General features: G+C 52.2%; 1 protein-coding gene and 2 long non-coding RNA genes across 3 annotated transcripts in view; 1 reads left to right on the top strand and 2 right to left on the bottom strand.

Moving 5' to 3' along the window:
* On the bottom strand, window positions 1–8470 carry LOC129049061 (uncharacterized). Its single transcript, XR_008511829.1, has 7 exons — window positions 8265–8470; window positions 7774–7896; window positions 7521–7681; window positions 6505–6610; window positions 5111–5419; window positions 2732–3152; window positions 1–194 (listed from the first exon to the last, which is right to left on the bottom strand). It is a non-coding gene; the product is annotated as an uncharacterized LOC129049061 (long non-coding RNA).
* NECTIN4 (nectin cell adhesion molecule 4) lies at window positions 2767–21309 on the top strand. The gene is made up of 9 exons (XM_002809905.5): window positions 2767–3101; window positions 12382–12741; window positions 14574–14864; window positions 15837–15957; window positions 17554–17702; window positions 17937–18093; window positions 18513–18588; window positions 19009–19083; window positions 19423–21309. The coding sequence occupies exons 1-9, from the start codon at window positions 3023–3025 to the stop codon at window positions 19642–19644; spliced, it is 1530 nt and encodes a 509-aa protein (XP_002809951.1). The 5' UTR covers window positions 2767–3022; the 3' UTR covers window positions 19645–21309.
* LOC129049059 (uncharacterized) overlaps window positions 17780–21380 on the bottom strand; it is a 20636-nt gene continuing 17035 nt past the window's right edge. The window contains exons 3-5 of the long non-coding RNA XR_008511828.2: window positions 19781–20880; window positions 18461–18928; window positions 17780–18129 (exon numbers count right to left, since the gene is read on the bottom strand). This is a non-coding gene — a long non-coding RNA (uncharacterized LOC129049059). The remainder of the gene's footprint in view (window positions 18130–18460; window positions 18929–19780; window positions 20881–21380) is intronic.

Consider the following 21380-nt stretch of genomic DNA (forward strand, 5'->3'; position numbering starts at 1 on the left):
ATGGCTTGAATTGTTCTCATTCTTAGGGACCACAATGTGGGTAGGAGGAGGGTAGGAGTGAGCATGTGGGGAATGGGAATTCAATATGGAAGGGAGAACCGAACCAGGATACCAGGCATTGGTCTTGAAAATCTTCCTCATCCAATATTTCCTTCCAGCCTCAATCCTAGAATATGCCTTCCCCAGCCTTCATCCTAGGAGAGGGTAGAAAAGGCCTAAGTTTGAGGGCATATTCTCCAAGAGCATGGCCCTTGTGAGACATACAGGGCTGAGGGGAAGGAGGGGAGAGAGGGACTTGAGATAGGTATTTGTGAAATGAGGAGAGAGATCCCTACCTCCGTCAAAGGCCTGGAGTGGGCTACTGGACTCTAGTGCTCCCTCTCAGGCACTGTGGTGCCCTTAGCCTACTTCAAGGCTGCATCATACCCATGAAAAAATGAGTATAGCCATACCCTAACTCCACCTCTGGACAGTTCTGCCCCCCTTCCATGCTCCATATGGCTAGAGTTCAGGGTGAGTGATTAAGGGGCCCAACCAGGGGTTCAGAGACATCCTGACTGGTAGTACTTTCACAGGGGTATACTGTGAATGGATAGGCTGAAGGAGATTGGATATCCATCTTGAGAACTAACTGCTTTTCCACTCCTGTGCCTCAGTTTCTCCTGTGGCTTCCAGGACCTGGAGGGGTGAATCCGTGGGAAGGAAAGCAGCTCCTCCGAAAGCATGCGATAGGATCCAAGGTGTGATAATTATAATTATAACACAGGATGCTCCCCCTCCCATTCCCGCTGGCCCTACTCCACCCCTGCCACAGTGGATCTCAAAGCAGCATCTGGGTGGGGCTGTTCCCCTGGCACAGGTGGGGACCTGAAGAAGGGAAGGGGTTGGAGGTGGAGAGAAACTGGGGAATTCTGGCATCCGGCCTGGCCTTTAAGGGCCTCTGACCTGCAGGAAATAGCCCCTGAAGAAGAGGTCACTGCCGTGGTCATTGCTGACAGTTGGCATCTAGAGCCAGAGCTGGGGTCATAGTCCAGCGACAGGAGTAAAGTCCAGGTCACAAGCCCAGTTCAGGATAGTAACTCATGGCCAGTCAGGATCTCTGCTTTACTGATCCTACTTCACCACCCTTTCCATCCGGACAACTCATTTATTCAGAAATTCATGCCTTCACCAAAATGTAGTCAGTTCCCATGAAATGCTGTGGCCTGTCCTAGCATGGAAGACTGAGACAAGATCATAAAACAAGCCCAACTTTCAAGGAGTTCACAGGCTACAACTCTTGCCCTGTCCCGCAATTTAATACATTTACTGAATCCCTGGCACACAGCAGGCCTCAATCAATGTTTTTTTGACTTGAAGCTTACAATTTAGTTTAGGAGATAAGATGTGCACAAATTATGAGCACATAAGCTATAATAAAAGGACTAGCAAAGGCTGAGGAAGAATAGAAGAAAGATTAATTTGGGTTGGGAGGAGCAGAGAAGGCTTCACGAAGATGTGGCATTTGAGGTCAGCTTTGAAAGATGAATAAGAGTTTGACAGGTAGAGTTGGTGGGGATGGTGGTGGTAGAAAATCTACATAGAACAACTCTTCCTTATGGCTTCTTTATTCCTCCTTTCTGCCTTCTCCAGATGGAAGGGTCCTATTGCAAAACTTTAACCTTGATTTTTTTCTTCTCCCATGTCTATCTCTATATTTACCTGGTTTTTGTTTTAGCCCTAGTCTGCAAGTGATGTTGCCCCTCCCCTTCACTAAATATTCAGTGGGCTCAGAATATGCCCTCTTCCTCTGGCTATCCCAGGGAGGCCAGGAAGGTTTTGTGTAACTTGGCGGTCACTTTTTATGCATTCAGAATGGAAACACATGGTCTGACAAGGATGTACTTATAGGAATACAGGGCCAGAGTACTTGAAATTAAGATTGTCCTTGCAAAGTCCAGACATGTGGTCTTGTCCAATGCCCTTGGAGTAAACTGGGTAAAATGACCATGGAGAGGGTAGAGAGGAACCTCTCTCCATTCAAGTTGTGCTGCCGTGCTTTTGGGACTCCTGGCCAGGTAACAAGGTGTTGAAGCTGAGAGAGGGCCCGGATAGGGAAGCCAGGAACCCCTAGGGCTAATTCCTTGGCTACTTCCTTGGCCTCTTCTATATGGAGTTGGAGTTAGAGGAGTTACGTAAGTTCTTTCTCAGGGGTCTTTGAACTACTTCCCTACCTCAGGGATAGAAGTGTCTGAGCAAACCATGAGACTAAGTTGTGTGTCCTCTGGCAAGTCCCTCCCCTTCTCTGGGCCTTGGTTTTCTCTTCTGAAGAATGAAGTATACAGCGCAGCACTAACAGACTCCTTCCTCCTCAGTTCTGGCCTTCTCCGATTCTGTGGCTCCAAAGCTGAGACCCTCCAGGAGATCTGGGAACTTGTCAAGGCCCCCAGGAGGTACCAAGGCTAGCTGGGGTGTGGGACGCTTGGGTTCCTTTCTACCCACAAGGGCCTTGCCCCTGTTCATCCTGGCCTGGCCTGGTGCCCTGGGCCTCCCTTAGCCCCCACCCTTGCCTCTCCCTTCATAGCCCCTTCCACATACTCGCAGGTAAAGCCTGGAGCTGAGGATGGGACCCCACCGCCCGCACCCAGGTCCTTCCCTCCTTCCCTCCCTCGCTGGCGCCCATTAGCTAGCCCAGGCCATGGGGGCGGTGGCTGCTGAGTCTCCGTGCCAGGCCCAGCCCCCAGAGACGCACCTGTTCTGACCTGCTGAGCAGGTTCCCAGGTTTCTGCCGTCGTTGTTGGCCACAGCGTGGGAAGCAGCTCTGGGGGAGCTCGGAGCTCCCGATCACGGCTTCTTGGGGGTAGCTACGGCTGGGTGGGTAGAACGGGGCCGGGGCTGGGTCCCCTAGTGGAGATCCAAGTGCGAGAGGCAAGAACTCTGAAGCTTCCTGCCTTCTGGGTCAGTTCCTTATTCAAGTCTGCAGCCGGCTCCCAGGGAGATCTCTGTGGAACTTCAGAAACGCTGGGCAGTCTGCCTTTCAACCATGCCCCTGTCCCTGGGAGCCGAGATGTGGGGGCCTGAGGCCTGGCTGCTGCTGCTGCTACTGCTGGCATCATTTACAGGTAGGACTTGCCTGAACCATCAGGACACTTGCTTCTGAGACCAACCTGGCACTGACACACATGCACAAACACATAGACACACACGCACGCACACACATATTCTCCTTTCTTTGACTCTGAACTGAGGAGACAGTCTCTCTCTCCTACCCCCAGCTTCCAGCAGTGCCCCCAGAAAAGCCAGTATAGCCCTTCCCCTTCTTGTTTCCTCCCAGCCCCCAGGCCAGGTCACTATGTCTGGGATCCCTCATGCCTCTGCCAAAGCCTTGCCTAGGCCTGAGCTGTCTTGGGGGAATAGACATGGTGACCCAGTGCAGGTGGGCAGGCAGGTGGGACTTGTGAGGATCCTGTTCACCCCAGGGTTTCCTGGAGGTGCCTTGGCCTACCCCCTGGGCTCTGGAACGGCTGCCTGGAACTGGGGCTGACTCAGGGCTCAGCTGGTTTCTGCAGTCATCACAGTGCAGGAAGCCTGATGCCCAGAGAGTGGATGGGGGATTTTTATTTCCTTCTCATCTCTCCATGACGTTCTAGAGCACCAGGACTGGGGCACCTGTTGGGGACTATAGGAGAGCTGAGAATGCCTGTCACTCTGACCCCTCCCTTTCCCTGGGCACAGTATTAGGTGCCAGGGTGGTAATAAGGGGGTTTAGATGGGTGGGGGTCTAAGGAAGGGAACCTTCTAGATAGGGTGTGGTCCCCATTTGTTCATCTCCTGTTCCCCCATTTTCTTAACTAGATGCCTTGTATTACTCCTTACCTCCTATCTGTCTAATGCATATAGAGCAAATATGAATTATAGGAATGTATCATCTTCAGAGTGGAGGAGAGTGTGTGTGCGTGTGTGTGCACAGTGAGACCTCAGTGGGATTCCATAGGCTGTTCCTAGGGTAATGAGTAACAGAAATATTTCTCCTTCAAAAGATAGGGCCTGATCTGGACAGGACAGTTTGATTCTCAGGCCCAGGAGCAGTAGCAAGGGAGCCTCTGTTCCCCAGCAAGATCTGGCAGTGATTCCCTTACTTCTGTCTCCAGCCAAAGCTTTGAGGAGGAGAATAAGGCCTAGATGTGTGGATTGGTGGAGGTATGGGCTGCTCCAACTCTGATTTTATTATAGGTCATGGGCCCAGCCTCCAGTCATAGGATACTGAGCTCCTACCCCTGCCATCCCCTCACAGTCCCCTACCACCTGTGTTTTAATTCCCATCTTCCAGATAATCCTTCTCACTTGTTTAGGCCAAAAAGGTGGAGCCTAGTTGCTGGAGTTGGGGAAGCAGCAGTCACTTTCCTGTGGGATCTACCCACACCTAAAGAGTGGAGTCATGCCATCTCAGGACTTGGAAGAGATCAAAGAGATCACTACTCCAACTCTCTCATTTTACAGATGAAAAAACTGAGAGAGATAAGCAAGTGAGATCTGCAAGATTACTCAATATTAGGAGTAGACACACACGCACACACACAAACATCTCTTTCCTTTGACTCTGAACTGAGGAGCCAATCTCTCTCTCCCACCCCCAGCTTCCAGCAGTACCCTCAGAAGAGCCAGTGTAGCCCTTCCCTTTCATGTTCCCTCCCAGCCCCCAGGCCAGGTCACTATGTCTGGAATCCCTGATTACCTCTGCTCAGTGTTAGGAGCATAACCAGGGTTAGTGTCTTGGTGTTCTCACTCTAAGTTCATTGAAGAATAGTACATTTGAGTGCACACTGGGTACAACCTGGATACTAGATGCTGGGGATGCAATGGTGACTGCATCACATGGTTCTTGCCTTCCTTTTCCATGATGGCAAAACTGTTCTTACTAAGAGAGGCCCAGGGAAGGGGAAAGGAGACCCCCTTCTAGTTAGACCTCGTGCAATGCCTGGCAGTAAGGGAGGAAGCCTGGCTCCAGATTGCCCCAGGAAGCTGGCACCTGGTAGGAGGCCACTCTGCCGCTGCTGCAGCTACAACCTGCACAGAGCTGAGGTTGCTCTGGGGGCTGGAGACTCCTAGCCTGAGGATCAGATGGTCCTACCTCCACTACCACCTGCATTCTGGCTCTTCTGTGTGTAGACTCTCCTTAATGGCTCCCAGGAACCTGGAATGTTTCATGTCTCTGAAAAAATCCTTGGACTGGGAAGTCAGGAGTCTTGGGTCCAGATCCCGTTTCTGCTATTAATCTATTTAGTAACCTTGGGCAGCGATGAAACCAGACTTCAGTAGACCGAGAGCTAGGACCAGATGATCTCTATTGACCTTCCAGCTCTGAAATACAATGACTCTGTGATGGTCCAGCGCTGGCTGAAGTGGGGTGCTGGGGTGTTGGAAGGATCAGTGGGTCTGGCTGTGGAGATAGGAGGAGGAAAGGGTTCTGGTCCCATCTCTCAGAGGGTACCAGAGTACCTTTCCCCAGGATACTGACTTCCTGGCCCTACTGCAAATTCACCCCCCACCCAAATCCTGGGCCATTAGAGCTCTGAGCCCCAGGGCCCTGCCCCACCCCTGACAGGGAAAGGAGCCCAGGCTTGGGAGGCGCCTCAGCACCACAGCTCTTTGTCTCTCCTTAATGGGTTGAGTTTCCGGGTGAGGTCTCCTCCCTTCTCCCTCCCCCATCTCTTGCCCTGGGGCTGAGGGACCCAAATCCACAAGACACCCCTCCCCCCTTTAGGATCCTAGTCCCTAGCTCTTTGTCGGGTTCAGGAGCCCTGCAGGACCAGAGGGCAAGTGGTGCTCTGCATTCTGAGGTCTGCCTTCTGGGGGTTAGGATCAGCTTTCTGTCTGAAGTTAGTTTCCTCAAAAGGGAGGGGCCCATCCTTACTTTTCTACTCCTGTTTACAGAGGGGGGCAGGCCCTTTCCTGTAGGACCTACCCAAACCCAGGGAAGCCAGCAAGGGAGGTGGTGAGAACTGGGAGAATCCCAGGGAAGCCCTGTGACCCCAGTGACGTTGTTCCCACCCTAGTGTTTAAGGAGGCCGGGCCAAGGAGACCCTAGCTACAGAGATGAGGAGGTTAGAGTTCATGATTCCATCAGCCGGACCACAGCCTCAGGATCTGGGGGTCCTCTAGGCAAAGTGAATGGGGATTAGCTACTTTGGGGCAGAAGCCCAGTGAGGAGAGAATGATTGGATGTTCTAGCCTCCAAAAACTTGCCCTTGCTCTGACCGAAGTCTAGGCAGAGAGAAGGGATGGAGGTGATGTGGGGAACGAAGTCAGAAGGGAAGGGAGTAGAGAAGCCTAGGGTCTTAATTTGGGAAGAGAATCTAAATGAGGAGGGGGCCAGGCATGGTGGCTCATGCCTATAATCCCAGCGTTTTGGGAGGCCAAGGCAGGTGAATCCCTTGAGGCCAGGGGTTTGAGACCAGCCTGGGCAACATGGCAAAACCCCGTCTCTACAAAAAATACAAAAGTTAGCCAGGCATGGTGGCATACCTGTGGTCCCAGCTACTTGGGAGGATTGCCTGAATCCAAGGAGACTGAAGTTGCAGTGAGCCGTGATCGCGCCACTACACTCTAGCCTGGGTGACAGAGTGAGACTCTGTGTCAAAAAAAAAAAAAAAAGAGGAGGTGAAGTTCAGAACTGGGGAGGCATCTGCCATGCCTCCTGAAGGAAGGCTGTGGAGAAGGCGGCTGAGGTCACTCTTTCACTGGAACAGGCAGCCTCTGGCCTCAGGAGATTTTCTCATAGTTTTCTGGCCACCCCCACCCCCTTCCCTCTAAATCTGGTGTGTCTTGAGAGCTGGAGTTGAGGCTGTGATTTGGGATGGGGCACAGCTGACCATGGTGGGTGGAGAGGCAGTGTGGAGCAGGGGTTAGGATCTCAGGAGTTTGGGAGAAGCTGAATCCCGGTTCTCCCACCCACAGTGTGGCTGTTGTGGTGACTCAGCCAGGCTCAGACTCTGGCTCCGGGGGGTTTAGGGGACTTATCTGTGCTGGGAGCTGTGTCTGGGCCAGAGTGGGGCTGCCTCAAGGCCTGTCCTCCCCATTGTTCTCATCTCCCTTTGTGATTGTGTGGCCCCCCTCCCCAGACACTAATCTGTGGGTGGGCGTTTTGCCCAGGCTGGGAAGCTCTCACTAAGCTGGGGGGCTTAGGACAATGGGGGGTAAGTGAGGGAGGTGGATGAAGGCGGAGAGGGAATCTTCTGGATTTTAAAGTTCCTTAGCACTCCAAGGCCAAGGTTACGGGGGAAAGAGTGGATGGAAAGGGGTTTGCTGGGTTGTTTGTGTCACCTGTCCTGGATGGGGAGCTTCAGTGCGTCCCTCCTAGGTCCTTTCTCACCCCAGACTCACCCGCATACTCCAGCTCTCGGGTGGAGATTGTTGCTGTCAGGTAAGGGGAGGCAGGAGTTAACAAAGGAGCATGAGACCCTAGACAGCCTGGACCCCTCCCCCTAGCCCCAGGCAGGATTCCCCTCACCCCCCCCAAACCCACACCAGACAACCCTTACCCAGGCCTGGAGCCAGAGCTGGTTTTTCTGGTGGTGGCAGCAGCAGAGCCCTGACAGAGATTCCCAGGGAGAGGCCTCCTTGGGGGGCCAGAGCTGCTGAGGGGCCCAGGGGAGTGGCTGGGGGTAGTGGTGAGAAGGTTGAGAGTCCTTTTAGTAGGAACCTGAGGAGCAAGGGGAGAGGGAACATTTGTTTTGTTCTTCTGGGGAGTCCTTAATGGCAAGTTCCCATCACCTGGAGGGACAGTGACTTCACCTTGAGCCTGAGATGAATATGTCCTCAAGTCTTGGGGTAAGGTGGGGAAGGATGCTGGGGGTGACATTCCCGGCAGGATGCAGAGGCAAAGGCTCACAGCCACATACCACTGACCAAGGGCAGCTGAGACAGAGAGACATGTGGAAGCCAAGATAAACTGACAGCAAAATATTTACTATGTGTGCAGAGTTCCGCGAGACAAGAATGCACTCCATGCATACAGAGGGTGTGACACGCACACGGAATCAAGTGTGCACACGCATTCACACATACTGATACACAGCTCTTCCCTCTGGACACAGACAAGTAAGTACGTATATGCCCCTAAGATAAGACATGAACACATATATGTGCCAAACACCCACCATTTTATGCAAGGAGATAGCCTCACATGCGTTTGAACCAGCACTAAGATTGGCCAGGCCCTCAGCCGCAGCTCCCCATACACAAAAAACTCATACTTACTCCCTTCCTCCTTCTCACAGACCCACCTCTAGGATCCCCTCCATTCACACCTGTAAGTCCCAGCAGGGGATACTGATGGAGAAAGGCCCCTCATAAAGAAAAGATACTTCCTTAAAGATGTTCTTGATGGCTGGGTGTCAGCAAGTGACAGCCTCAGTTTCGCCTCCTGAGATCAGAGGCCAGGCTCACATAGAAAGGAAGTTGAGACCCAGGCATAGGGTGGGGAACAGCCAGCCAGCCCAAACCTGGAATGGAGGGCCTGTCTGGGAGCGGGCGGGGTACACAAAGGGCCGGGCTCCAAAGAGGCCCGTGGGGGCCTAGCCAGGGTGGGGGAGGCCAAGGGCAGGGATCCCGTCTGGCCAGTTGGGCCTGTTCTCTCCCTTGCGCAAGGTGGTGGTGGCTGTGGCTAGGCTTGCTGCTGTGAGGCAGCTTCTGAGTCACCAAGGCTCCTGACCAGCGTCCTGGTGCTCCAGGGAGGAGGGGTGGGAGGGTCAGAGGGAGGAGTGTCCAACCAGCCGGAGTCCACCAGCCTCAGTAAACAATTTGCAATAGAAGGGTCCGTGGGCTTGGCCTGGCCTGGCCACCACATGCCCTCAAGGTGACCTCACCTGGCAGGCAATGTGTCTCCTTTGGTCTGATGACATCATCATGCTGACGCCAGGCTGACACTGGGTGGAGGAGAGAAGGAGGAGGCAGTCCTGGCCTGCCCTGGCCTGGAAACTTGGACTTCTGGGTCTGTTTAGACAAGGACAGGGATTCTAGGGCCCAAATTCTATTTTCTCTTCTCTTGTACCCTAGGGTGGTAGGGGGGTACGCAGCTGGAGGAGGGTGTTGCCTCAGGCTGAGATGTTCCTACTAAATAGTGGATTTAGAACAATGAGGATCTGTGGGAGATATCCAGAAGGGAATTTCCTGTTTTACTGGGTTCCTCGGTCTGTGAAGCTTCAGTTTGTCCCCTAGGGGTGGGGATCGTGGACTTACAGGTGAGAACACGGAGGATTGAGATTCAGGCATGTGCTGGGTATCTAATGCCTGCTGTACCCTAAGAAGGTATTTTCCAAGGGAAATATAGGTGATTAGTGGTGGGGAGGCAGCAGGTGGTTGGCTAGTATAGGAATAGGGATGGAAAATATGCCATCTGATATTGTCTCAGAAATAGTCTTTAGAAAGGTTTGAGTGTCCTAATGGGGCAGGTCTTCGGATCCCTGTGACCTTCACAGACATCAGCGTTTGAAGCAGAGGATATGTTGTGCTGGAGATCCCCTACCCAAGCTCACTCACAGCCCTTCCTTGGCAGCCCTGTTCTTTCCAGTGCCAGGAGGAGAAGAAGCCTGGGAGGGGTGCGGGTGGTTAGCTGGACTCCCAGGCTGGGCTGGGTGGGACCAACATTAGCTTAGGCAGGTCAGGGCCCTGGTATCTGGCCCTGCAGGTCTATCCTGTCCCATCTGGGCCCTCTCAGCACCCAACAGCATCCTTCTTCCCTCTCCTTCTGGTAGCAGGGCCACAGGAACCCCTTCCTGTGCTCTATGTGCTGCCTCACTAAAACTCTGATCCATTCTCGTGGGGCTTCATTTCCTCCCTCCATGCCTGCCTCCTTCCATCCCTATTTTTTTCCTCTGTCCAGTCTGGAGGTGCTCCCTTTGGCAGTGAACCCAATTAGCTAGCCCAGCCTATCCTGCCTCCACCCCAAGGTTACCATGTAATGTTCCTCCCTGGCCAGCCCAATGCTTGTTCCTCCTCCTTTTTTTTTTTTTTTTTTTGGCTGGGGACAGCGTCTCGCTTTGTTGCCCAAGCTGGAGATCAGTGGCATGGTCTTAGCTCACTGCAGCCTCCACCTCCTGGGTTCACCAGTTCTCCTGCCTCAGCCTCCCGAGTAGCTGGGACTACAGGCGCCCGCCACCAAGCCCATCTAATTTTTTTATTTTTGGTAGAGACAGGGTTTCACCATTTTGGCCAGGCTGGTCTCAAACTCCTGACCTCAGGTGATCTGCCTGCCTCAGCTTCCCAAAGTGCTGGGATTAGGGTGTGAGCCACTGTGCCCAGCCTGTTCCTCCTCATTCTACACTTTCCTTCTGTCTCTCTCATTTATTAATTCACCGGTTCATTCATTCACTTGGTCAATAAGTGTTGACGGAACCCACATACCACTGAGCACTAGATCAGAAACAATGGTTCCATATGTGATGTCAGGCCCAGAAAACAGGGATAAAGTGCTGTGACAGGAGTGAAAGCAGGGTGCTGGGGAGCACAGAGGAAGGGCACCTAATGCTGCCTGGGGTGGGGGTGGGAGGAGGGAGGACTCCTGCTGGAAATGATGTCTAAGCAGAGTCTTAAATGATGAGTAGGCGCTACCAGACATAGGGAGGAGGGCATTCCAGGCAGGGGGTACGGTGTGAGCAGAGGTGAGGAACAACAAGGTGTGTGGCTTGCTGGGCAGAGGCACGGACAACACACTGTTGGGGGTTGCTGGGGCACGCGTTCCAAGGCAAGGAGCTCCTGCCATCCCAGCATGTTCCTTTGCTCTGCCCCCAGGCCCCAATCCCCATATTTCACTTTTGATTCCATGACTCCAGATTTATTTATTCCCAGCAATGAACATCCTCAGGCCCTGTCTCCCTCATAAGTTACTCATCCTAGAAATGTAGGAGCTGCCTTTGAGTCTTTCCTCTCCTTCATCTCTCTTTCTGGTCAGTGACTAAATCCCTGTCAAATCTCCCCCCAGAACTGTCCCCTCCTCTCCACCCTAGCACTACTGCACCCAGGCTGCAGCTGCAGCCTTCAGTGACTGCCCCTCACCACTTGCTCATGGCACTCCCTGGCTAAGGAACCTTCAGTGACTCCCCATTTCCTCTTGACCAAGTCTGAATTCCGTTGCTGGTATGGAAGTTCCCTGGTGATTTGGCCCCACCCTGCCCCAACCATATTTTCCACTCCTGCTCAACGCACACACCCTGTCTTAGGCTGGGTCCTCTCCTCTTTGCTTCCTAAACAAGCCACCTTCTCCATCTCCTTGGTGTTTGCTCACCGTGGTCCCTGACTTAGAATGCCTTTCTAGGCCTCTCTCTCCCTCCTAATCCTACCCAACTCATGCATGGGGCCCTCCCAAATGATTCAGTCCCGTAGTGATTGCCCCATCCCGCAGTTGGCCTGTAACACACCCCTGAGTACTAAATCAGAAACCATCATCACATGTTTCCATATGTGTCTCCATATGTATCTCTTGCTCCTGAGCAGAACTCAAGTCCCATGAGAGAAGGGAGTGGATCCTTATTTGCAGATAAAGTAACACGATGGATAGCTCTGATTCCAGAATCCCTGAGGGCTTCATTAATATGCTAAATACTAGCCCTTTGTACTAGCCCTTTGTCCCTTGTCCTCCGATTCTGGCTTACAATTCTGACCCGGTTGTTGTGTGTCTGCCCTGATCTCATCTCTCTGGGCCTCTGACCTGGGCCCTTTCTGTCTTTAGTGGCTTGCTCATTCCTGCCTCTGAGCCTTGGTTCATGCCTTTCCTCCCACATGGAACACTTCCTGCGCTATGGGAATCCAGGTCTCTCATCTTCAAGCCATGAAAAGAATGTTCCAAAGGGCCTACTGAATAGACCCTTCCTACCCTATGTGCCCCATTCCAGATACCAGCAGTTTTGGATTCTTGCCGTGGCTCCCGGCTACACTTTCTGAAACTATCCACTTTTTCCCGGTTGGTGGGTTGAACCTCCTCTGAAAGTTTGTTCACGGCTTTCCCTGTTTCTTTGTGCATAAATTCCATTTCCCTGATGACTGTGAGCTCCCTGAGTGCAGAGGCTGGGTCTCCTGTTCTGTTACAGCTTCCTAGCTTGCAACTACTCAGGATACAATCCTAGGCTGCAAGAGGGTGTGAGTCTTCCATAAATCGTCTGTGTGGCCTTAGGCAAGCCACTTCCTCTCTCTGGGTCTCAGTGTCCTCATCTGTTAAATGGTGATAATAACGCCTACCTCTTGGGAATGTTTTGTAGATTTAATAAGGTAATGAACTGAATGTGCTTTGCAAGCACAAAATGCTCCAGGAGTTCCCGCCACCTTTGCTGTCATTATCATTATGACTGTGCTCCCCCAGCTCTGGCAGCACCCCTAATGGTGGCTGTCCCTCTCTGCCCCCTGCAGGCCGATGCCGCGCGGGTGAGTTGGAGACCTCAGACGTGGTAACTGTGGTGCTGGGCCAGGACGCAAAACTGCCCTGCTTCTACCGAGGGGACTCCGGCGAGCAAGTGGGTCAAGTGGCATGGGCTCGGGTGGACGCAGGCGAAGGCGCCCAGGAACTAGCGCTACTGCACTCCAAATACGGGCTTCATGTGAGCCCGGCTTACGAGGGCCGCGTGGAGCAGCCGCCGCCCCCACGCAACCCCCTGGACGGCTCAGTGCTCCTGCGCAACGCAGTGCAGGCGGACGAGGGCGAGTACGAGTGCCGGGTCAGCACCTTCCCCGCCGGCAGCTTCCAGGCGCGGCTGCGGCTCCGAGTGCTGGGTAAGAGGGGATCTCTGGGTATGGTCTGAGCCGCTGTGGATGCAGGGGGAAGCAGAGATGGGGACTGCAGAGATGGATGGGGCAGAAGTAGAACAGGAATAAAAAGTGGGGTCATGTTCAGGTGAGGGAGCTTCATCCAGCTAGCTATCCTCGCACCCAATCCAGAAATTCTCTCCAAGTAACCCCAAAAGCTGGGGAAGAATCCATTTATTGGGAAGTTCTTCCTTCCGACGACATGAAACTCCCTCAGTTACTTTTGCCCTGTGGCAATGTGGCACTGGCTTATTCTCTTTTCTGCACAACAACCTTTCCAAAAGCAGAGGCCCTTTGTCATGCCCCACCCAAATCTACTCTTCTCCAAGCTAAACTTACTGGTTCTTGACACAGTTCCACCAAGGACAATTTCAAAGCCTCTCTCACCATCCTGTGCTCCGTGGTATTTTTTACAATGTGGGTCCTGAATGTGAACACAGGCCCAGCTATGGTGTGGCCATACACGATCAATGGAGCTAATACCTTCCTTGATATGGACCTTCAGTGAATGTGGTCTGAGATCACAATCGCTTTTTTTATTTTTTGAGGCAGAGTCTCGCTCTGTCGCCCAGGCTGGAGTGCAGTGGCGCGATCTGGGCTCACTGCAAGCTCCGCCTCCCGGTTCATGCCATCCTCCTGCCTCAGCATCCCGAGTAGCTGGGTCTACAGGCGCCCACCACCACGCCCAGTTAATTTTTTTGTATTTTTAGTAGAGACAAGGTTTCACCGTGTTAGCCAGGATGGTCTCGATCTCCTGACCCCGTGATCCGCTCGTCTTGGCCTCCCAAAGTGCTGGGATTACAGGCGTGAGCCACCGCGCCCAGCCACAATCACTTTTTAAACCATCACTTTATATTGTGGGCACTTGTGGTGAACTCTGGACTTATGGTCAAGTTAAGTCTTTTCCATTCTGTGTTAATATTTTGAAGGTAAAAATAAAGGTTTTTGGCTGGGTGAGGTGGCTCACACCCTGTAATCCCAGCACTTTGGGAGGCTGAGGTGGGCAGATCACCTGAGGTCAGGAGTTTGAGACCAGCCTGGCCAACATGGTGAAACCCCATCTCTACTAAAAATACAAAAATCAGCTGGGTGTGGTGGTGCGCACCTGTAATCCCAGCTACTCAGGAGGCTGAGGCAGGAGAATTGCTTGAACCCAGGAGGCGGAGATTGCAGTGAGCCAAGATTGTGCCACTGCACTCCAGCCTGGGTGATAGAGGGAGACTCAGTCTCAAAAGTAAATAAATAAATAAATAAATAAATAAAGGTTTTTATAGTTTCCCTTTACTCACATACAAGTTAATAATATCAGCCCTGGAGTAAAAATAAAAACCCAAGTGTAAATCTAGGCTTTGTCACCTAATAGCTGATGACTTGGAACAGTCACTTAACTTCCTTGTGCTTTGGTCTCCTCATCTGGAAAATAGAGGTAATAATACCTAACTCCCTGTTTGTTGACAGAATTTGAGATAACATTTATACGGTATTTAGCATAATAGTTGACACATAGTAAATTCTTACTAGATGGTGGTTATTATTATTAGGTAGATGATATCTGGTTAGTTTTTTAATTACTTCATTATTTTATTTTTTAAAATAACTTATGTTCATTGTAAAAAATTCACACAGTAGAGAAGGATACAAAGTCACCTGAATTTCTACCATTCATCTGCATCTCCACGAAATAAGAGAAGGAAAGCAGGCCTGAAAGTTTGTACTTGCGCAAGACTGAAATGCGATGAGTGTGAGCCTCCTGACAGGGATTGTACAGACCTGTGACCCCTGCCTTTCCCCATTTGCAGTGCCTCCCCTGCCCTCACTGAATCCTGGTCCAGCACTAGAAGAGGGCCAGGGCCTGACCCTGGCAGCCTCCTGCACAGCTGAGGGCAGCCCAGCCCCCAGCGTGACCTGGGACACGGAGGTCAAAGGCACAACGTCCAGCCGTTCCTTCAAGCACTCCCGCTCTGCTGCTGTCACCTCAGAGTTCCACCTGGTGCCTAGCCGCAGCATGAATGGCCAGCCACTGACTTGTGTGGTGTCTCATCCTGGCCTGCTCCAGGACCAAAGGATCACCCACATCCTCCACGTGTCCTGTAAGTGCTTGGATGCTTGGGTAGGGAGGCCCAAGGGGTTCTCAGCAGATTGGTAAGATGCCATAGGTCCCTAAGCCATGCCAGGCTGGCCAGCCTGGGTCCTGGAGGCTATAGTATGACAGAGCACTAGTCCAAATGTGGAAGACCTGGAGCCCGATCCCAGAGGATAGACCTCTCTGAGCTTCTGTGTTCTTATCTTTACAAAAGAGATTGCCTTGTTTCACAGGGTTGTTGGGAGAATCAATTATAAACACGGAATTGAAAGCACTTTCTAAAATATTAGTTTAGGATTTGGAAATAGATAAACTTAGACAAGACCTAGTTCTACTTACCAGCTGTTATTCAATCTTGTTAGGCTTCATTTTCTTCATCAGCAAAATGGGTATAATTATTTATAACTCATACCAACTTTAGAGGGTTTTGATGGGAATTAGAAACTATGAACACAGAGCAACTCACACAGTGCTTAGCGCATTGAAGGCTCTTGGTAAATGGTAGATATTGTTTTCCCAGTGTTAGATTTCAAGCCTCTGGAGGGGATAAGACTGTTTTCAGCATTTGGCTCAAAGTAGGACCTCAACAAATGTTTGTTGAAGAAATGAATGAACTAGTAGGATTGTTACACCTTTGAAGAATCAGGCAACATTTATTCAGCACCTGTTCTATAACTAGCACTATGCTAGGCAACACAGGACATCCAGAAAATGTGTGATGGATCACTACCTTGAGGGAGTTATGGTCTCATTGTACAGGTAAACCAATGTAGACTCTCTGAGCTTAGAGACGGGAGGGAACAGTGTGGCCAGGAGCTGTCAGCAGGGTGGGGCTGAGCTAGGTTTGGCAGCAGGAGTAGGATGGAGAAGGGCAAGGGGAGGGTATTTCAGGCAGGGTGGGGTGGGGGTAGGGCCCTTTGAGGTACCACATGATCAAAGGCATCATTCCCATTCTTTCTCCTCCCACTTCCCATTCCAGTCCTTGCTGAGGCCTCTGTGAGGGGCCTTGAAGACCAAAATCTGTGGCACGTTGGCAGAGAAGGAGCTATGCTCAAGTGCCTGAGTGAAGGGCAGCCCCCTCCCTCATACAACTGGACACGGTAAGGGCCCGAGCCTGGGGAAGGCCTAACTTGAGACTAGGTTCCTCCCCTCGCAGGGCCAGGATATACCACTATGGAATGGGACAATATATTCTGAGCCCCCAAATAAATTGGGGTATGTGTTCAGATCTCTTGTATTATTACACTCATCATACAAGAATATGTATGGTCACCAAATATTATTGGCTTGCCCAGGGAATCTAAGATACATGGTCATTAATAGGGAATAAATTGATAAGCCCTTAAATTTTTTGTCTTTTATTTTATTTATTTTAGTTTTGAGACAGAGTCTTGCTCTGTCGCCAGGCTGGAGTGCAGTGGCATGATCTCAGCTCACTGAAACCTCCGCCTCCTGGGTTCAAGCAGTTCTTCTGCGTCAGCCTCCCGAGTAGCTGGGATTATAGGTGCGCGCCACCACCCCCAGCTAATTTTTGTATTTTTAGTAGAGACAGGGTTTCACCATGTTGGCCAGGCTGGTCTTGATCTCTAGACCTCGTGATCTTCCCACCTTGGCCTCCCAAAGTTCTGGGATTACAGGTGTGAGCCACCACGCCCGGCCCTTGTCTTTTATTTTTATTTTTTTGAGATGGAGTTTCACTCTGTTGCCCAGGCTGGAGTACAGTGGTGCGATCTTGGCTCACTGCAACCTCTACCTGCCAGGTTCAAGAGATTCTCCTGCCTCAGCCTCCCAAGTAGCTGGGATGACAGGTGTGTGCCAGCATGCTCAGCTAGTTTTTTGTATTTTTAGTAGCGATGGGCTTTCACCATGTTGACCACGCTGGTCTCGAACTGCTGACCTCAGGTGATCCGCCCGCCTTGGCCTCCCAAAGTGCTGGAATTATAGGTGTGAGCCACTGTGCCTGGCCTTGTCTGACTTTTAAATTGTGAAATATAACACAATATTTCGATATTAATATTTTATATATTTATGTGAGTGCATAAAATGCACAAGACAGCTGTGTCTTTTTCTAATTGTTGTTAAGCCAACACTCCTATAACCACCACGATATTGCTAGCACCTCAAAAACACCCACTACCTCCAGTTCCTTCAAGGCATCCTTGGCCTTTTTCCAAGGTCTGAAATATCTAGAGAGTCAGGGAGAGGTTGGGTACACATGTATGTGAGCCCATGACGGGCATGTTCTCACATGTGAGTATATGAGCGATGCCTGTGGTCTTGTGCCTGGGGCTATGTTCATGTATCCTGCCATGCAACATCACGGGTGTTGGAGCAGGCAGTCACATCTTCCAATTATCTCTACACCCAGCTAGGAGTGGATTTGTCCTGTTGTGTGGACTTTATAACATGTGTACCTGGTACCCAGTGTTGGATGACGTGATGCCTGTGGAAGCATGTGGGATGGCACACGTTTGGATCTTCCCCGGGTGTGTGTGTGGAGTGCCCAGGTCAGGCTGGGCAGCAGGGAGAAAGGACCTCTGCCTAGACCTGCCTGGTGGAGGGAGGGGCACCGTGGGAACAGCCGGCGGCTCTGGGTGACGTCATGGGGGTGGAGGGTGGAGAGCTGTCTGGACACGTTGGGTGGTGGTGGCTTCAGTCCTTCCTGGCTGGCACCCTTCAGCTTCCCTGTCTTCCAGGCTGGATGGGCCTCTGCCCAGTGGGGTACAAGTGGATGGGGACACTTTGGGCTTTCCCCCACTGACCACTGAGCACAGCGGCATCTACGTCTGCCATGTCAGCAATGAGTTCTCCTCGAGGGATTCTCAGGTCACTGTGGATGTTCTTGGTAAGCACTGGGGCAGAAGGGACAAGGGACCTGGGCCAAGGGCTTGGTGGGGGCAGCAGGAAGCAAGACAGAGACAGTGAATTGGGAAAGTGTTTATTCAGAGGGGGCTGCGCTGTGTGTCTTGCAGAGAATCAAACTGAGGTGTGGTTTTAGATGTTTTGCGGGGGAGCTGTGAGGTCTGGGGTGGGTTGTGGCTGCAGGCTTCCACCTCAGACAGTGGCCTGTCTCCAGCAGACCCCCAGGAAGACTCTGGGAAGCAGGTGGACCTAGTGTCAGCCTCAGTGGTGGTGGTGGGTGTGATCGCCGCACTCTTGTTCTGCCTTCTGGTGGTGGTGGTGGTGCTCATGTCCCGATACCATCGGCGCAAGGCCCAGCAGATGACCCAGAAATAGTGAGTACTGGGCACTCCTGGGTGGGTAGAACTAAGCTGAGAACAAAGAAGAGGATAGCAGGAGGTGGGCTGGGACCGAGGAGGCTGGGTGGGCTGAAAACTGAGGAGTTTCAGACTAGAGGTGGGCAGCGTCTTTCTAGGGCTGAGGAGGAGCTAAGGGTCTGGAGCACAGATGGAGCACTCAATCCTTCCACCCTAGTGAGGGTCAGATCCCTGTGCCTGGATGTTGCCAAGTATGCACATGCACACAGCACACACGCTCTCCAGCCGCACTGCCACCAGCAGCCACACACTCACACTTGCAGGGCCAGCACGGCACCCACACCCTCCAGGCCTGTCTCACTAGGCTCAGCCAGGATAGGCTCACCTTGGGAGGCTGCAACTACCCTCAGCTCCTGACAAGGGTGTGTCTTTCCCAGTGAGGAGGAGCTGACGCTGACCAGGGAGAACTCCATCCGGCGGCTGCATTCCCATCACACGGACCCCAGGAGCCAGGTGTGTGCCAAGGTTGGGTGTATGCATGCAGGGGTGTGGTCGCATTGGGGTCTGCTTGTGCCTGGGCCCCTCTGCAGACCAGGAGCACAGCTCTCTGCTGGGTCAGCCACTGACTCACAGCTGGGGTTGGCCGGGGTAGAGTTGAGAGGGTGTAGCTGCTTTGGGTCTGCTAGGGCTGCTCCAGAAGGCCCCCTTCAGCATTGGCCTAGGGCCTTCTCTGGGAAGCCACCATCAGTTCTGCTTCCAGGGTGGGTCTGTGGTCACAGTGGGGAAATGAGGATGTTTGTTTCCATGAGCGAATGGATCTGCTGGGTTGGGGGACAGGCAAGTAGGGAGGAGGCTGGTGGAGGACAAGAGGGGAAGAGGCTGAGGGGAGGAGGCTGAGCCCTGTTCTAACTGCCCCGTGTCTGGGCCCTGCAGCCGGAGGAGAGTGTAGGGCTGAGAGCCGAGGGCCACCCTGATAGTCTCAAGGACAACAGTAGCTGCTCTGTGATGGTGAGGCCCCCGGCCCCACCGGTGTCCCCACCACTCTCCTCGGGCCCCTGTCCTGGTCCCAGATATGGTGCGTCAGCAGCCCCCTTACCAGTCCTTCTTGCCTTAGCCCTGGCTCATGCAGCCCAGCACCGCATCTCTGCTACATCTTTGTTCTCCCGCCTCCCTCTCCCCATGCCTAACACTTGTTCCTGGTCCCCGACCTCTGGGCCCCTACGCTTCTGAGGCAACCGTTACCCCTGCTTATGCCTGGCCTCTCATCCCACCATGACCCAGCCGTGCCCCACCACGTCCAGCTGCCCTGCCTTTGTTCCTGACTTGCCCTTTGCCCTTGGTCTCCAGAGTGAAGAGCCTGAGGGCCGCAGTTACTCCACGCTGACCACGGTGAGGGAGATAGAAACGCAGACTGAACTGCTGTCTCCAGGCTCTGGGCGGGCCGAGGAGGAGGATCAGGATGAAGGCATCAAACAGGCCATGAACCATTTTGTTCAGGAGAATGGGACCCTACGGGCCAAGCCCACAGGCAATGGCATCTATATCAATGGGCGGGGACACCTGGTCTGACCCAGGCCTGCCTCCCTTCCCTAGGCCTGGCTCCTTCTGTTGACATGGGAGATTTTAGCTCATCTTGGGGGCCTCCTTAAACACCCCCATTTCTTGCGGAAGACGCTCCCCATCCCACTGACTGCTTGACCTTTACCTCCAACCCTTCTGTTCATCGGGAGGGCTCCACCGATTGAGTCTCTCCCACCATGCATGCAGGTCACTGTGTGTGTGCATGTGTGCCTGTGTGAGTGTTGACTGACTGTGTGTGTGGAGGGGTGACTGTGTCCTTGGAGGGGTGACTGTGTCCGTGGTGTGTATTATGCTGTCATATCAGAGTCAAGTGAACTGTGGGGTATGTGCCACAGGATTTGAGTGGTTGCGTGGGCAACACTGTCAGGGTTTGGCGTGTGTGTCATGTGGCTGTGTGTGACCTCTGCCTGAAAAAGCAGGTATTTTCTCAGACCCCAGAGCAGTATTAATGATGCAGAGGTTGGAGGTGAGAGGTGGAGACTGTGGGTCAGACCCAGGTGTGCGGGCATAGCTGGAGCTGGAATCTGCCTCCGGTGTGAGGGAACCTGTCTCCTACCACGTCGGAGCCGTGGGGGCAAGTGTGAAGCAGCCAGGCCCCGGGTCAGCCAGAGGCTCGAACTGTTACAGAAGCCCTCTGCCCTCTGGTGGCCTCTGGGCCTGCTGCATGTACATATTTTCTGTAAATATACATGCGCCGAGAGCTTCTTGCAGGAATACTGCTCCAAATCACTTTTAATTTTTTTCTTTTTTTTTCTTGCCCTTTCCATTAGTTGTATTTTTTATTTATTTTTATTTTTATTTTTATTTTTTTTAGAGATGGAGTCTCACTATTTTGCTCAGGCTGGCCTTGAACTCCTGGGCTCAAGCAATCCTCCTGCCTCAGCCTCCCTAGTAGCTGGGACTTTAGGTGTACACCACTGTGTCTGCTTTGAATCCTTTACTAAGAGAAAAAAAAATTAAAGAAAGCCTTTAGATTTATCCAATGTTTACTACTGGGATTACTTAAAGTGAGGCCCCTCCAACACCAGGGGGTTAATTCCTGTGATTGTGAAAGGGGCTCCTTCCAAGGCATCTTCAAGCAAGCGGCCCCTTGGGAGGGCACCTGAGAGCTGGTGGAGTCTGGAATTAGGGATGTGAGCCTCGTGGTTACTGGGTAAGGTAAAGTTGCATCCACCGTTGTTTGTGATACCTTGGGGAGTTGCTTGGACCTGGTGACAAGGGCTCCTGTTCAATGGTGGTGTTGGGGAGAGAGAGAGCAGTGATTATAGACCAAGAGAGTAGGAGTTCAGGTGAGGTGAAGGAGGTGCTAGGGGTGAGAATGTCGCCTTTCCCCCTGGGTTTTGGATCACTAATTCAAGGCTCTTCTGGATGTTTCTCTGGGTTGGGGCTGGAGTTCAATGAGGTTTATTTTTAGCTGGCCCACCCAGATACACTCAGCCAGAATACCTAGATTTAGTACCCGAACTCTTCTTAGTCTGAAATCTGCTGGATTTCTGGCCTAAGGGAGAGGCTCCCATCCTTCGTTCCCCAGCCAGCCGAGGACTTTGAATGTGGAGCCTGAAGATCTAAGATCCTAATATGTACATTTTATGTAAATATGTGCATATTTGTACATAAAATGATACTCTGTTTTTAAATAAACAGACAAAACTTGTTCTGTCTGGTTCCTGTCTTGCCCCTTAAACTGTGTAAACTCTGAGTCACATACTCTCTGTCTCGGTACC

Source organism: Pongo abelii, chromosome 1, assembly GCF_028885655.2.
Source record: "Pongo abelii isolate AG06213 chromosome 1, NHGRI_mPonAbe1-v2.0_pri, whole genome shotgun sequence".
NCBI classification, from domain to species: domain Eukaryota; kingdom Metazoa; phylum Chordata; class Mammalia; order Primates; family Hominidae; genus Pongo; species Pongo abelii.

Bases quoted from the DNA above. Each gene is read 5' to 3' on its own strand.
- NECTIN4 (XM_002809905.5), top strand. From the start codon at position 3,023: ATGCCCCTGTCCCTGGGAGCCGAGATGTGGGGGCCTGAGGCCTGGCTG. The intron at 12,742-14,573 runs GTAAGAGGGGAT...CCCCATTTGCAG, and splicing joins GCTGCGGCTCCGAGTGCTGG to TGCCTCCCCTGCCCTCACTG. The intron at 17,703-17,936 runs GTAAGCACTGGG...TGTCTCCAGCAG, and splicing joins GGTCACTGTGGATGTTCTTG to ACCCCCAGGAAGACTCTGGG.